Raw genomic sequence first — 17,677 nt, 5'->3', positions numbered from 1 at the left:
AAAAGGAGACATCAGTTATCAGTTTGACCTATATTATGAGGGTGGGAGCGGAGGGCACGTAATCCCTCATCGTAACTCCTCATAAAATACAGATCAAACTTCAAACTGGTAAGTTCTCGTTTAATCTTACTATTTTACTTCGGAGTCACATGAGTGACTACGTGAAGACTTCAAAGCTCTGTGATTTCAAACCGTGTAACAGTTTTATTTCACTTACTGCCGAAGTTCTTGAGGGAGGAAGTGTGTTATCGTAACCAACCAATTAATCTGTTTTTCGAGAAACAAAAATGATATTTAGTAACAATAACAAATTAAATTGCTCCCCCGGGCTTAAATTAAATATTTGCAGTTTGTAAAATTTTTCTGCAAACAAGTCAGGTTTCGTCAACGGCTTATTGTAAAAATTTCTGAATGTCGTTTCCCTCGACCATTCTGCTGTCGTCAGAATATGGTCAACCGGTACGTCCATTCTTTCGGCCGTTGATGTAGACGCTGCCCTGGTGGAATGAGATTTGAAAAAAGTTAGTGTCTATTCCGGCAGCCTTTAGTACCTGCTTGAGCCATTTTGCAATGGTTTGGCTCGTTACCCGGCCATGAGGTTTTTTGTGGCTGACCCATAAGGCTTTTTCACTCCCTCTGATGTTATAGGTTGTGTCTATATAATATAGTAGATAGGTCATGACACACAACCGCAGCTCTGGCGGGTAAGCCCGGAACACCACAACTGGATTGGCTATACCTGGCCTGCTCTGTTCTACCAGACCCTGGATGATGAATGAGATCTGGTCTGGGGTGGTCACCATATTGTCCAGTCGCAATCGATGTAGTGACTGGACCCTCTGAGTGGATACAAGTGCCATCAACATGAGCGTTTTCAGGGTAGTTTGTTCGAGGCTGAGGGATCTGGCTGGTGGCCATCCCCTGAGGTACGTCAGGACCACACTGACATCCCATAAATGGGTATACCTTGGTCTAGGGGTTTGATGTTATAGATGCCCTTCATTAATTTGCCCACCAATGGATGGGATCCCATCGGCTGTTGTCCTGGTGCTGGTTTCAAATAAGCAGACAGGGCACTCCTTGCTGTGTTGACGGCACTGTAGCTGATTGCTCTTTGTGGTGTAGGTAGGCCAGGGACTCCAGTGCGTTGGTGATTGTTGCTGTTGTGTACGTGGTCCCTGTTTCCTGGCAGTACTTCTCCCATTTCTTGATGCTGGTTAAGTATTGCTTCTTAGTGGATGTTCGAAAGGGATGCTGACATGGTGTTGATGGTTTGTTCTGACAATCCCAGTTCCTGATAAGGTCTGTTTAAAAACCTGCAACCCATGAGTTTGATTTTCTCATGGCATGGGTGGCTTATGCCTGATACCGGGTGAGTTATCAACTCTGGGTCATTGGGGAATACCATCGGTGTTTCAACAAACATGTCATGCAGTACTGGGAACCATGGCTGTGTAGGTCAGCCGGGTAGAAATATAGAAACATAGAAATTAGGTGCAGGAGTAGGCCATTCGGCCCTTCGAGCCTGCACCGCCATTCAATATGATCATGGCTGATCATCCAACTCAGTATCCCGTACCTGCCTCTCTCCATACCCCCTGATCCCCTTAGCCACAAGGGCCACATCTAACTCCCTCTTAAATATAGCCAATGAACTGGCCTCAACTACATCTGTGGCAGAGAGTTCCAGAGATTCACCACTCTCTGTGTGAAAAAAAGTTTCTTCTCATCTCGGTTTTAAAGGATTTCCCCCTTATCCTTAAGCTGTGACCCCTTGTCCTGGACTTCCCTAACATCGGGAACAATCTTCCTGCATCTAGCCTGTCCAACCCCTTAAGAATTTTGTAAGTTTCTATAAGATCCCCTCTCAATCTCCTAAATTCTAGAGAGTATAAACCAAGTCTATCCAGTCTTTCTTCATAAGACAGTCCTGACATCCCAGGAATCAGTCTGGTGAACCGTCTCTGCACTCCCTCTATGGCAATAATGTCCTTCCTCAGATTTGGAGACCAAAACTGTACGCAATACTCCAGGTGTGGTCTCACCAAGACCCTGTACAACTGCAGTAGAACCTCCCTGCTCCTATACTCAAATCCTTTTGCAATGAAAGCTAACATGCCATTCGCTTTCTTTACTGCCTGCTGCACCTGCATGCCTACCTTCAATGACTGGTGTACCATGACACCCAGGTCTCGCTGCATCTCCCCCTTTCCCAATTGGCCACCATTTAGATAACAGTCTGCTTTCCCGTTTTTGCCACCAAAATGGATAACCTCAGGGTACTATCAAACCCTGATGCAGAGTCCATCTGTATTTTTCGTAGTACCTGACTGATGAGGCAGAAGGGAGGGAAAACATAGAAGGAATTTCCCCAATCCAGCGTGAAGGCATCTACTACCGCTGCTGCCTCTGGGTCTGGTTCCCAAGCGACATGTATAGGTATCTGGTGATTTAGCCTTGATGCAAATAAAACGATGTCTGGCGTGCCATATAGCTTGATAATTTTTGCAAATACTTTGGGTTTTACATGCATTCGATGTTGTCATTGAATTTGCGTGACCTGGTGTCTGCCACTGTATTTAGCTTACCTGGTAGGTAAGTTGCTGACAGCCAAATATGTCTTTTCGACACACCATTGCCAAATTGTGTTGACCAATTTGTCGCATGATAACGATTTTATGCCTCCCATATGGTTAATGTAGGTCACCACCGTAGTATTATCCATTTGTAACCGTACATGCAGTGATACATATTTGATGTATATGCTTTTAATCCATAAAAGGCACCCAACATCGATAAATAATTAATGCCCCGTGTAAGTAGTAATGATGACTTTAGGTTACCCCATCTACCACCTGTTAGATAATGATAGGGCTGAAACTATGCCAACTGTTTTGATATAGTTTCAGTGGGTAATTTCATGGCCCGATCATAATGACCTGCATGATATTTTAATGCCTGTACCTTTGCTCTTTGTAGATTTTATAATGCAATGGTCCGAATTGTGTAGCCAGGAATGCAGCTACCATTTTCCCAATTACTCTTGTACTTGTCGAATAGTTGGTTGCTTGTTGACCATTAAATTGTGGCATAATTGTGCCAATTCAACCGTTTTGTCTTTTGGCAAAGTTACAGTCATATGGACTGAATTAATTGTGAAGTCTAAGTAGTCCATGATAGTGGATGGCTTCAACTTTGATTTATCTGGATGTAACACAAACCCCAGGGTTTTGAAAACTGTTTTGTAGCTGAAAAACAGCTGACATAGCCAATGCCATGGTCTTCTTATTAGTTTTGCCAGGGCTGGTTTTAGTGTCTTGATGAATAACCTTGAGCTGACGTTACCCCATGGGGTAATGCTATAACTGTCATAGTTGCCCCATCCAGGTAAATTTTAGGTATCTGCGTAGATCCTTTTGAATGGGTACTGAATAGTAAGCATATTTGAGGCCAATGCTTGCCATAAAGTATCCTTTGAAATTAGATTCCTTATTTTACATATTCTTGTAGGCACCAGACCCACCTACCTCCATGGATATGGGCATTTCTTCTGTCTCTTCCCAGACCAGCGAGTCTGGCGCGTTGTCTGGCGTGGCGGTGATGTTGGGGGGTGGCACATTTTCCATGGGGTCCTGCTCTGGGCCGTGGTCTAAAAGGGCATAAACAAAATGCGGTCCCCGAGCTTTCACCAGTCCCATATGGTAGACATCGACTGGTGGACGCGATGGGGTGCTGCCGCTTGGGTATTGTATTTTTGGGGTTTGCTCGTCCTGGGGCCTGCCCTCATGAGGCCGAACGTTTTTATTCCCATGAGGTTTTTTGCCAAAGAGCAGTGAGTCTGATTCAGTGGCTGGGGTTTAGCACAACCCAAATTCGGGATTTAGGGCAGGTCTTATGATTTATATACGGAGGTAATTTATCTCGCTCTGCGTGTTGCACAACAGTGCGAGCGTGATTTGTTACTTAGTGGTCATCTCCGTATTGTCCACAGAAAACGAGCAAATGGTGTGATGGCTGACGTCAGGAGCCTGAGGATCCGCTGTAGTATCAGCTCCTGGTCCGAGTATTTGTCCCGACGTGCCCCCAGATTTGGCTGTTGACTGCCGGTACTTTGAAGGACTATAATTTATTGGAGTTGTACATTTTAAAGCCTCATTAACCACCTGCTCCTGTAGGTGCCTGTCGGAGAGGTGGTCAACGCTGGCCGCCAGTTTAGGCTCTAATGGCCTTCCTGCACGTGGGGTAGCCACGTAGCGGTCCACACACACCCAGCAGCTATTCCTGTTCCTGCACCCCTGGCATACTCCCGAATCCTACAGCCAGCGACCCCCTCTTCATGACCAGCCCAGCCCTGGTCACCCCAAAGCTAACCACACTAAGGAGGAAGCGATGGGCAGTGCCTAGGCACTGTGGAGGGTATGCCTGAACCCTCCAGCGAGACTGCCCCTCACGTAGCGTGTCTCGCAGGAGCTCCTGCTCCAGGAGCCTCTCCAGCGGCTCAGGCGGCTGTCTCTCTCCCATGCGGATGGAGAGACGTCCCCTCCGACAAGTCGGAAGCCACCGGCCGGATGACTCTTCGGATGGCTAAACATCCAGCCCGCAGCTCAGGCACTAGCGGGACTGGGCTCGGCGCGGTGATGGGGATAGCGGAGCGCCCGGTAATTGTTCCTACTGCCTGTTGCTGCCCCCCCCCCTGCAATTGAACGCTCCTCCGTTGGAGTCGAGCGGGGGACAGGTTCTTCTAGAGCTTTTGTGCCTTGTGGAAGCGAGAGCGCCCCTCAAGCAGCGCGTCTCGCAGGCACCTGCTCCGAGAGCCGCTCCAGCGGCTCAGGCGGCTCTCTCTCCCCCCGTGCGGGTGGAGAGACATTCCGTCCGAAATCGGGAAAACACCTGCCTACATCCCTAAAGACGCACTGGGTTGTAGGTTAATTGGCCTCTGTAAATTATCCCTGGTGTGTATGGAATGGATGAGAAAGCTGGGAAAACATAGCTTGCGTGAACGGGCAATCGATGGTCGGTGTGGACTCGATGGGCCAAAGGGCCTGTTTCCATGCTGTGTATAAACTAAAACTAATTGAAGGATCTCGTCAAGGACATAGAGACATTGTTGGCTCTTCTGGGAGAATCTAGAGTTAGGGGGGTCACTGTTTAGAAAATAAGGCAATCCATTTAAGAGAGATGAATGTCATTAATGATATTATTCTCCAAGGGTCATTAAGCATTTGGAACCGTTTCCCTCAAAGACCAGTGAAAGCAGTGTATTTGGATGTCTTTAAGACAAAGGTGAGCATGGTCTCGAAAAGCAAGGAGATGAAAGGTCACCATTGATTGACATGAAGGTGTTAATCGGATCAGCCATGATCTTACTGGAAGACAGGACAGGCTGAAGGGGCAAAGTGGCCCACTCTTGCTCCTAATCTGAATGTCAGAATACTTTGTGGGATGCACCAGAGTCAATGCTGCAGAAGCGGGAAGAGTTTCACGCGAGTCCCTGATTATGTATGCCTGGGTAGGAATTGAGCCAGACACAGGCAGCCACAGCCAACTGGGCAACAGTGGGGAGCTGGAAGATAATAGTCAACTCACCATCATCATCAGCCTCTTAACTTAATGAAGGATGGACAATAAACATCATCACTGCATACTTGCTCAAAACCAAGAATGTTTTTTTAAGAAAGCCCTACGGTAATTCTGTTAACAGCTTGAAGTCCATGGCTATTCTCACCACATCATGCTCTTTTCCAACAGCAGATTGAACTCATTGTCATACAGCGAGGAAACAGGCCCTTCAGCTCAACTTGCCCAAACTGACCAACATGTCCCATCTACACTAGTCCCACTTGCCTGTGTTTGCCCCATTTCCCTCTAAACCTATCATATCCATGTACTTGTCTAATTGCTTATTAAACGTTGCGATATCACCTGACTCAACTACTTCCTCCGGTAGCTCGTTCCATACACCCACCAGCCTTTGTGTGAAAAAGTAACCCCTCAGATTCCTACTTAAATCTTTCCCACTTCACCTTAAACCTATGTCCTCTGGTCCTCAATACTCCTACTCTGGGCAAGAGACTGGGCAGGAGATTCTGTACATCGACTCGGTCCCAGCCTGCTCAACTTCTCCCTATAGCTCAGACCAGACAAAGTGGACAAGTCTAGCCATGGGTAGAAATCCTGGGGGGGACGGGGGGACGTGGGGGATACGTCCCCCCCCCCATGTTTTGAGAGGTGGGAGACAATCCCCTCCATGTTTTGACTTTATCAGACCTTCTGAACCTTCTGAACCTTCTGAATTCTGTAGTCGTCAGGGCAGTACTCTGCATATCGCCAACTTGGACAATTTTACATTTTTATCAAGCTAATGAAAGATCCCGTGAACGGGCCGATTCAAGCCCCACGATTCGGGGCGGACAAAGCTGCTGTTGCTGGAGTTCGGAGTTGGTCACCAACCAGGTCAGCTTCCGATGTCACCGTCCTCAGGGCCCATGGCCGCCAAGAAATTGTGTCCCCCCCCCATGTTTTGATAGCGATTTCTGTCTAGTTAGCCGAGCCTAAGCAACACCGCACCCAAAAAATTGTTGCTGTGGATTTTACATAACAGACTTGACTACATTAACATCACACTTCACAAGAGTCACAAACCATTCTCAACATTCATGTTTCCACAAGCTCTATAAAACCCCGCAGAGATACTGAAAGCCGAGACATCCACTTACATTTTGTTTCTTCCTTTTAAGCAGGGATGATACAGGATTTTGACAGCATTGACTGCTTCGCAGTGCTGGATTGAAGACTTATTCTTCACAGTGTCATTGACGATGGCAGTAAAATCACTACAGGGATCGTTGTGTGATCTCACCAACAGGGTGTCCGAATTTAAAAGCCAGAGCTGCAAACAAGGAAGAAAATCATATCCATAACATGTGAATGTGGAGCACACTTGAAAGTAAATATAAGCCAAAGGCTCGAGATTCCTACAACTTTTGCAGCAATGTGTTTCATGGTTGACTAAACTATGAAAACCCACTTGCCAAATGCCACAGTGGTGCAGCAGTAGAGTTGCTGCCTTACAGCGGACCCGGGTTCGATCCTGACTATAGGTGCTGTCTGTATGGAGTTTGTACGTTCATCCTGTGACCGTGTGGGCTTTCTCTGGTGCTCTGGTTTCCTTCCACATTCCAAAGACGTGCATGTTTGTAGGATAGAAGTAGTGTACGGGTGATTGCTAGTCAGCGTGGACCCGGTGGGCTAAAGAGCCTGTTTCCATGCTGTATCTCCAAACTAAACTAAATTAAATGCCACATGTGGGGATCCAGAAATTTATTCCAGATCTTCCCAATGTATGATTCATGGATACTATTGGCCCTAAAAACGGGCATCACTTGTGGAAAATTATACTGTGCTACTGAGGTGCAATCTCACTCAGTGAATCAGACCTTGGAGGTTTGAGTTTGCCAGGGTTGTATGGCTCCCAAGCCCGGCCACTCTTTGTGTGCTGGTCATAGAAATGGATGACAATCACTCCACTCTTTTAAATCTCCACTCCATAAGCAGCATTTCTTACTTTAACTATGCTACTGCACTTCCCAGCTGTTATCAGGCAACCAAACCATCCTACCAACAACTAGAGAGCAGTCCTGAGCTACTATCTACCTCATTGGAGAGCCTCGGACTATCTTTGATTGGACATTACTGCACTTTATCTTGCACTGAACATTATTCACATCATTCTCTTTATCGTATCTATCTGTACACTGTGGATGGCTCGATTGTAATAATGTATTGTCTTCTCGCTGACCGGTTATCACGTAACAAAAGCTTTTCACTGAGCTAGGTACACGTGTCAATAAAATAAACGTAACTATTCTAAACTATATAGGACCAGTATGTGCTGGGCAGCTGCCAATGAGCCAATTGTCTTCACAATAGGTCTTCTTCTAAAATGTTGTCTGTCCCAACCACCTGCCAGTCTGAAAAACATTTGATCCTCAGTCCAACCAACTGTTTTCCCCCATTAACCCAGCTCTCCAGCAGAACCTCAGCCTCCCGAAAGCTCAATCTAATCTTCTCATCCCCAAGAACATAACTGGCCAACGACCACGGACATCACTTGCCCAATGAACCACATACGGGATTTCATGCCTCTGACCAGTCAGATACCATCAGTGGAGGGATCAGCTGCGTTTCAGGTTGGGACCTTCTTCAGATTGATTGCAATACACTTGACATTGATGGAACAAAGTGCCCAATTCCAAAAGGTGAAAGTAAGTGTCCTTGATAAGTTCATAAGGGATAGGAGCAGAATTAGGCCATTCGACCCATCAAGTCTATTCCACCTTTCAATCATGGCTGATCTATCTCCCCTAACATTCTCCTGCCTTCTCTCCATAACCCCTGACACCCTGATATTAAGGTAGCATTGATTGCTATGATGCCCATGTTCATACACAAAAGGAGATAACAGTGGTTACTGGAGGTTAATCAGTACGTCACTGCAGGAGTTCCTCAAGACATGTCCCAAGCACATCTTCCTTCAGTTGCTTCATTACTGACCTTCCCTCCATAACAGTTGGGATATTTATTGATTCTTGGACAATATTTAATTCCATTCACAATTCCTTAGCAAATGAGGCAGTACTTGTCTTCACACAACAAGACCTGGTAAATGACATGTAGCAATCATATCACAAAAGTGCCATGCTATGATCATCTCCAACATTAGAAAACCAAAGTGTCTACCCTTGGCATCGCTTGTGATAGAGCGTGCCAGTTATTAGGAGAGCATGGAGAAGCTGTAGGGAAGAACTGCAGATGCAGTTTACACCGAAGATAGACACAAAATGCTGGGGTAACTCAGCGGAACAGGCAGCATCTCTGGAATAGAAAGAATGGGTGACATTTCGGGTCGACTTCAGACTGAAGTCAGGAGAGAGGGAGATACATAGATAAGGAAGTGTGAGGCGTGAGGGACAAAAGGAACAGAGGTCAAGGAAAATGTAGAATAGATCATTGTTGGCTGGGAGAAGGTAACAACAAAGCTAACAGAGATAAAATGTAGTCAGAGAACTGGAAAGGGGAGGGATGGAGAGAGAGGGAAAGCAAGGGTTACTTGAAGTTAGGGAAGTCAACATTCATCCCGCTGGGGTGTACACTGCCCAAACGGAATATGAGGTGCTGTTCCTCTAATTTACACTGGGCCTCACTCTGACAATGGAGGAGGCCCAGGACAGAAAGGTCGGTGTGGGAATGGGAGGAGGTGTTAAATCATTTAGCAACCGGGAGATCAGGTAGGGAGGTTGGAGAAGAGGAGGTTGAGAGAGGACATGAATACTCTCTGACCATCTGGATGAGTGCACGCCATAACAAAGTAAGCCTATGGATTCACATTTCATCCACACCTCCCCCACTGCAGGTGCACTATGTACTATTTACAAAAAAATTCACCGCAGGTACTCAACTCGGCTAATCTGACAGCAACTGCTGAACCCGTTACCTCTTTATCACGATAGAAAAATAAAATGCAATTTTACATGAGAATAAATCAAAGATCCGACGTTCGGGATTGATTGGCTTTCAAACCAACCAGTGATCTAAGACTGAAGTGCTCTTGAGAAGATTTGCAAACATACATGTCTATTGGCAGCTTTTATAGAGCAACAACTTAGTTACACTTCATAAATGTTATGACTCACATCACGCTTAATTGGCAATGTTCCCTTAATGATTGTTTGATTTTTAAATGTCAGATTTTAAACAAAGGATTTTTCATTATTAAGGGCAAATAAAATGCTATCCAAAGAAATTTCAATCACAGATTTTTTTTTACAGCCGAGTGTTCAAACACACGCCATTAACTGGTTCTTAATGGTGTTTTTTTGGACTTCATCATTCACAATGGCGCAACAAGCGCAACACTTCAGCAAAAAGCAACGTGCTGGAGGAATTTATAGGGTCAGGCAGCATCTGTAGAGGGAAATGGACTGACAGCGTTTCGGGTCGAGATCCTTCTTCAGGCACCGATTCAAGGATGTGGCGTGTCTCCACAATACTGCAGAACCCCCAAACAATGAATTTCCATCAAGCTTTTACAATATGCTGGAGAGCCCAAGATACAGCAGAAAAAAAGACACAAAGTGCTGGAGTAACTCAGCAGAGCAGGCAGCATCCTAGGCGGCATGGTGGCGCAGTGGCAGAATTGCTGCCTTACAGTGCCACAGACCCAGGTTAGATCCTGACTACAGGTGCTATCTCTATGGAGGTTGTATGTTCTATCTGTGACTGCATAGGTTTCCTCGGGTGATCCAATTTCCTCCCACATTCCAAAGACGTGCGGATCTGTAGGTAAATTGGCTTCTGTAAATTGTCCCAAGTGTGTAGGACAGTGCTGGTAAGCATGGACGAGATGGGCCGAAGGGCCTGTATCCGCATTGTATCTCTAAACTAAACTAAAGGGCCTGTCCCACTTACGCAACCTTTACAGGCGACTGCCGGCACCCGTGATAAGTTGCCAAAATTTTCAACATGTTGAAAATTCAGCGGCCTACAGGCTGTAAGGCCGTGAGAGGTCTCCTGTGGTCATGAGAGGTCTCCAAAGAGTCGTTGCATCTTTCTGATCACCGCTGAATTTTCAATGTTGAAAATTTCGGCGACCTATCAAGGGTGCCAGCAGTCGCCTGTAAAGGTCGCATAAGTGCGACGGGCCATTAAGAGGTTAAGTGGGCAATTATCGCATTTCCAGTGCATCATATTAAAAAGAAACAAACTTGGGTACAAGAAAGGTGCTTGAAGAGAGAATTCACTCCTGTTTTAGCAGCCTTCAATAAGTAGTAGTCCATTGACTGAGACACTGTGAATAATTTGCCCATGAAAATATCAGACATGTTAATGTCAATTCACTTCATGTGTCACTCAGAAAGTAATGGCCAAGAAAGAACTTGATTAACTGATGTAACTGGTTCTCAAATCAGTTGTGACTGAAATACAATAAAGAGCTGCAAACATAACCAATGACTTAATAAGCAAGAAAATAAATGCACACATTGCTAAGATGCAATTTGAAAATCTGTTGAGACAAGCAGTTCGTACAACAGAGTGATAGAGAAAAAAAAAATCACTCAACACATTTAGCCAGAACTCTTTTCAGCGGTTGGTCTGCTTGGTTGGTCAATGAGTCGAATAAATGTTATGAGAGAGAGTGTGTGTGCACGTTTGTGCGTGTGTGTGTGTATGTGTGTGTGTGTGTGTCTCTGTCTGTGAATATGTGTGTGTGTGTGTGTGTGTGTGTGTGTGTGTGTGTGTGTGTGTGTGTGTGTGTGTGTGTGTGTGTGTGTGTGTGTGTGTGTGTGTGTGTGTGTGTGTGTGTGTGTGTGTGTGTGTCCATGTTTGTGTCTGTGTTTGTCTGTGTGCCTGTGTGTGTCTCTGTATACATACATATATATTCGCACACTATATATATAGTGTGTGAATATATTTATGTACACACACGCACAGAGGAAAAAAATGCTAACAAATAATTATATTTACATTATTTACCTGCATAATTCATGATACTTTAACGCATTATGTCAGAGGCCTAACATTAACTCACATGCTGTTTTGCGTTTTACAATCTCCAAGAATCTGTCATTCTATTAAATTAAAAATTAGCACTAATTGCATAATTAGCACATTGCATAATTAGCATTTCACCAACAAGAAGCCGAGCATCTCCACTAGCCAATAACCCCCAAACAGGTTGTTGAACTTCGTGGAGCTTGAACTGATTGTGCCCCTAACCCACTTTCCACTACAAGCACAATAGGGTGCCACCTCAACCCAACAACCTATGCTCAACTTTGCAACAGTTAACCCGTTGTTTATTTTTTCTTCACTGCACTCTCTAAATAAAAATAAAAATAGCTCGCCCCCAACGAGTCACTCCCCGCCCCTCTCCCCCGGGTTCCACGCCCTCTCGTAACATAGTGCCTCCACATGTCATAGTCATAGAGTGATACAGCGTGGAAACAGGCCCTTTGGCCCAACTTGCCCACACCGCCCAACTACACTAGTCCCACCTGCCTGCATTTGGCCCATATCCCTCCAAATATCCATGTACCTGTCTAACTGTTCCTTAAACATTGGGATAGTCCCAGCCTCAACCACCTCCTCTGGCAGCTTGTTCCGTACACCCACCACCCTTTGTGTGAAAAAGTTACCCCTTCTGATTCCTATTAAATCTTTTCCTCTTCACCTTGAACCTGTGTCCTCTGGTCCTCGTTTCCCAACTCTGGGCAAGGGATTCTGTGTGTTTACATGATTTATTCCTCTCCAATTCCCTTGACTGAACAACAGTTCGACTCAAGAGGAGCGATTCAGGAGATCCCCAACTGCGGGCCGTAAAACTGATTTGCTGTAAAACCACAAGCTTGGTTTACAGCACTACTTACACTGTTTAATTCCCCACACCTCAATTAGATGGCCGGCGCAGCAAAGAATTATTTTATTAAAAAAGCCAATCTTGTTTATCATCCGAAGAAGGGTCTCGACCCGAAACGTCGCCCATTCCTTCTCTCCAGATTTGCTGCCTCACCCGCTGAGTTACTCCAGCATTTTGTGTCTATCTTATCATTCTTTCCGACGGTGTCATTTATCGCAGGCTGCTGATTTTACAGAAATCAGGGGAAATTAAATAAGCATCACGGCAACATGGAAGGCTGGCCATCTGAAATCACATTCCTGGATTGGCAGGCAAGTTGCTCAGCTCCACTGTGTGTGCTGGTGTATGAACTGACAGATGGTCCAGCAATGGATGTGGAAGCTGAATTCATTTCCTAGAAATTCCACAACGTGACAAGTTTGACCTTGTGTGTATCGGAGCTGTCGCTGATTTATCGAATCCAGTGGTGCCCGTCTCCTTCACCTCTGAGGCTGGAGTATTTTCGGATCAATATAATGGAGGGCTGAACATGCAGCGCAATCTATTCACCGGGGGTCTGAGAGACAGAGAGATTTTGCCAATGATGCCTCTTCGCTCTTTAAGGTGCCACTGCCTAACCTTCCAGTTAGCATTTACCCTGACAGCACAGTCACCACGACGAATTTAATAAGAGTACCTCTGTACCACACTCACACTCACCATTTAATCTCCACCACACCCAACTGGGCCAGACAGTGATGATTCACAGGCAGATCAAGTCCTGTTAGTTTGCATCACTTTGCTCAGCCTTTTCTCGGTGTTCAAAATGAGTCACAGAGTAATACAGTGTGGAAACAGGCCCTTCGACCCAAATTGCCCACGCCGGTCAACATGCCCAGCTACATTAGTCCCACCTGCCTGCGTTTGGTCCATATCCCTCCAAACTTGTCCTATCCATGTACCTGTCTAACTGTTTCTTAAACATTGGGATAGTCCCAGCCTCAACTACCTCCTCCACCCACCACCCTTTGTGTGAAAAAGTCACCCCTCAGATTTCTATTAAATCTTTTCCCCTTCACCTTGAACCTATGTCCTCTGGTCCTCGATTACCCTACTCGGCAAGAGACTCTGTGCATCTACCCGATCTGTGTCCCCCCCCCCCCCCCCCCATGATACGACAAACCTAGCCACAAACACTTCATCAAAGGGGTAACACCATAGTAAAAAAATGCTTAATCAAGAGTTCACAAAATGTTTAGGGAGGAACTGCAGATGCTGGTTTAAACCGAAGACAGACACAAAATGCTGGAGTAACTCAGCAGGACAGGCAGCATCGTTGGAGTAAAGGAATAGGTGACGTTTCAGGTCGAGAGTCTGAAGGATAGTCTCGACCTGAAATGTTACCTATTCCTTTTCTCCAGAGATGTTGAAGCAATGTTTCTGGGATTCAACTGCATTTATCATTTTTGTGCAACACCAGATAAAAATCACTTCATTGCTAAACCAAATCTGAACATTAGAAACTCAGGTTCTGGCCAAGGAGCAGATTAATAGCAGCCCTTCAGTTCACAAAAGACCACACAGGTAAGTATGTCACCAGCATGTGGATGGTTTAAATTAGTTTAGTTTACTGTCACGTGAAAAGCTTTTGTTGCGTGCAAACAGAATCAAGGGATATTCGGAGAAAGCAGGAACGGGGAACTGATTTGGGATGATCAGCCATGATCATATTGAATGGCGGTGCTGGCTCGTAGGGCCTAGTCCAGCCCCAATTTTCTATGTTTCTATGTATTTGCCTGCACAAACTCTCTCCGTGTTCATTGATGATAATGGATTGCACTCAGGGATGACGGGCTGTTGTTTTGCACTAGTTATTAATCTGTTGACATTTTGGATTTATTATATTCTTTCCAGATGCGTTTTGTTATATGCCTGTTTTGCTGCTGTAAGTAGGAATTTCAGTGCTCTGTTGTCGGTACATATGACAATAGAAACATAGAAACATAGAAATTAGGTGCAGGAGTAGGCCATTCGGCCCTTCGAGCCTGCACCGCCATTCAATATGATCATGGCTGATCATCCAACTCAGTATCCCGTACCTGCCTTCTCTCCATACCCCCTGATCCCATTAGCCACAAGGGCCACATCTAACTCCGTCTTAAATATAGCCAATGAACTGGCCTCAACTACCCTCTGTGGCAGAGAGTTCCAGAGATTCACCACTCTCTGTGTGAAAAATTAAACACTCTTGACTCCTGTCACTAGTTTTGAAACATCATTATCTTATTTTTGTCAGTGTCATTTTCCTTTCCAGTCCTGCCACTTAATTGTAATTAATTTACAGAGAACTGGACTAGTATAATTTTTCTAGTCTAGAATATTGGTAGAAATGTTTCTGTTGACCATTCTCAGAATTAATGACAACGATTATTTTTCCCCTTAGGATAAACCCATCTGACAATAAATAATTGTCTCAGCACATAATCTCGGTTCAGGGGCCAATGTAATGCACATTAAGAAATGCTTGGATGGAATGAATCAATAGTCTGGGATCAGCCAGTGTATATAGATTACAGAGTTTGAAGAAGAGTCCCAACCCAAACGTCGCCTATCCATTCTCTCCATTGATGCTGCCTGACAGCCTTTCACTATACCTGGCCAGCTGAGTTTAGTTTATTTTAGAGATACAGCGTGGAAGCGGGCCCTTAAACCCATCGGGTCCGTGCCGACCAACAATCACCCGTACGCTAGTTCTATGTTATCCCAGTTTCACATCCTGCACAGGAGGGGGCAATTTACAGAAGCCAAGTGACCTACATGGAGAACAGACAAAGTCCGTACAGACAGCACCCGTAGTCAGGATGGAACGCAGGTCTCTGGAGCTGTAACGCAGCAACTCTACCGCTGTGCCGCCCTTTGCAATCAAACTATAATATAGCTAGATCTCATGGCTAATCAGCAATCACCCTCTTGTGCCTACCTTGTAGAGTCATACAGCGTGGAAACAGGCCCATCAGCCAAACTTGCCCACACCGACCAACATGTCCCATCTGCACTAGTCCCACCTGCCTGCATTTGGCTCATATCCCTCTAAACCTGTCCTATCCATGTCTGCACCAGTCTAAATGTTGCAATAGTCCCTGCAAATGTTGCAATAGTCCCTGCAAATGTTGCACTAGCCCTTGCACCTTTGCTAATTCCATGCATGCATTGTGTAGACGTCTCACCAGGAACACCCTCAACATTGTAGCTCCGAACTCAGCAGCAGAGCCTTACGCATGTAAAACCAAAATACCGCACGCTGGAATAATTCAGTGTCTCACTGTGTAACCCCAAACTGTAACAGTTCACTGTGCGTAGGGGAGAGGGGAGAGCTGAAGATGTCCAAGGTGGGTTGCTCCTAGGCCTTGCCAAGCTTGCCATCCGCGTGTCACAGCGCCAGGAAAAAGAGGGCTCTGCCCGAGCCGGTTGCCTGCCCATTTTTCGCGGTTACGTCGGTGCCGGGTGGTTTTAGAGAAGGACTCTAAGAGAAATTCTAAGCCGAGTGATGCCCAGGATCGCTGGGCACCACAGGGGGTGGAATATATCCTTGACAAGGATTGTGAAATGGTTATTTAAGAATATTTGATTTACTTGTATTATGGTCTTGGGTTTGTTTGTATTGTTTAGTATTGTAAATAGTATTGTAATAATGGAATAAATCTATTTTTGGTTTAAAAAAACCCAGCAGCAGTTACTCCAGCATTTTGTTTTACTCACGATTCCATCATTAGCTGTTTTGTGTGCCGCCGTATATCGGTTACAGGTCCAATAGGGTCTGTAAGGGTCCAATAGGGTCCTACACAAAAGTGTTTACAACAAGAATTCAGATGTGCACCTGGGGCAATGTAGAAAGCCCAAAGTTAGCTGCAGGTTTCCACAAGGTGGGAGTTAACGATGTCACAGCGGTAGAGTTGCTGCATTACTGTGCTTGCAGTGCCAGAGACCCGGGTTCGATCCCGACTACTGGTGCTGTCTGTACGGAGTTTGTACGTTCTCCCCTTGACCGCGTGGGTTTTCTCCGAGACCTTCGGTTTCCTCCCACACTCCAAAGACGTACAGATTTGTAGGTTAATTGGCTTTGGTTTGTATACTTGGTATAAGTATAGAGTATAGAAGCTGGGATGTAATGTTAAAATTGTACAAGGCATTGGTGAGACCAAATCTGGAGTATGGTGTACAATTTTGGTTGCCCAATTATAGGAAGGATGTCAACAAAATAGAGAGAGTACAGAGGAGATTTACTAGAATGTTGCCTGGGTTTCAACAACTAAGTTACAGAGAAAGGTTGAATAAGTTAGGTCTTTATTCTCTGGAGCGCAGAAGGTTAAAGGGGGACTTGATAGAGGTCTTTAAAATGATGAGAGGGATAGACAGAGTTGATGTGGACAAGCTTTTCCCTTTGAGAATAGGGAAGATTCAAACAAGAGGACATGACTTCAGAATTAAGGGACAGAAGTTTAGGGGTAATATGAGGGGGAAACTTCTTTACTCAGAGAGTGGTAGCGGTGTGGAATGAGCTTCCAGTGGAAGTGGTGGAGGCAGGTTCATTGGTATAATTTAAAAATAAATTGGATAGGCATATGGATGAGAAGGGAATGGAGGGTTATGGTATGAGTGCAGGCAGGTGGGACTAAGGGGAAAAAAAGTTGTTCGGCACGGACTTGTAGGGCCGAGATGGCCTGTTTCCGTGCTGTAATTGTTATATGGTTATATATATGGTTATAAGTGTAAATTGTCCCTAGTGTGTGTAGGCTTGGGGATCGCTGCATCGGAGGGCCAAAGGGCCTGTTTCTGCGCGTATCTCTAGACTAAACTAAGCTAAATCAACAATGGCAAAACATTAACCCAACTAAATATTTAAATGCCCTTAATGAAGACAAATGTGAAGGGTTCACAAAGTCAATCAAGGCAAATTGTTTATTCATGCAAAATAAAGAGGTTACCATTCAAAATTGTTTTTAAATAAATGTGGAAGAGAGGAAATCAGGTAGAAATTTCCCAGCAGAGTCTGGGATGTTAAATAATTTACCAAGACTAGTCGCGAGGTGACTCATGCTAATGGTTTGATGAGCAATTAGTGAGTTTACAAGGCAAAGGGATTGAGGATATGGCGAGGAGCCAATGTGATCTATCCATCAGCAGGCTTGAAGTAAATTCTTCCTCTTTCTCCCACATACTGCAACATTCTCACTGAGCCTTTCCCTGGAAGTGGGTTGATCAACACACGTACAATAGAGAGTA

At 45.2% G+C, this 17,677-nt stretch overlaps 1 protein-coding gene across 5 annotated transcripts in view; it reads right to left on the bottom strand.

Annotated features, from left to right (window-relative positions):
- Positions 1–17,677, bottom strand: part of ube3d (ubiquitin protein ligase E3D) — a 114,720-nt gene that overhangs the window by 77,785 nt on the left and 19,258 nt on the right. For all 5 annotated transcript variants that reach the window (XM_055636062.1, XM_055636063.1, XM_055636066.1 and 2 more), the window contains exon 8: positions 6,717–6,889. In XM_055636062.1, the coding sequence (XP_055492037.1) occupies positions 6,717–6,889 (173 nt within the window). The remainder of the gene's footprint in view (positions 1–6,716; positions 6,890–17,677) is intronic.

The sequence above is a fragment of the Leucoraja erinacea genome, chromosome 5 (genome assembly GCF_028641065.1).
Source record: "Leucoraja erinacea ecotype New England chromosome 5, Leri_hhj_1, whole genome shotgun sequence".
NCBI classification, from domain to species: Eukaryota; Metazoa; Chordata; class Chondrichthyes; order Rajiformes; family Rajidae; genus Leucoraja; species Leucoraja erinaceus.
Note: the sequence above shows the minus strand (reverse complement) of the source record. Positions and strands in the feature narration are given on the sequence as shown.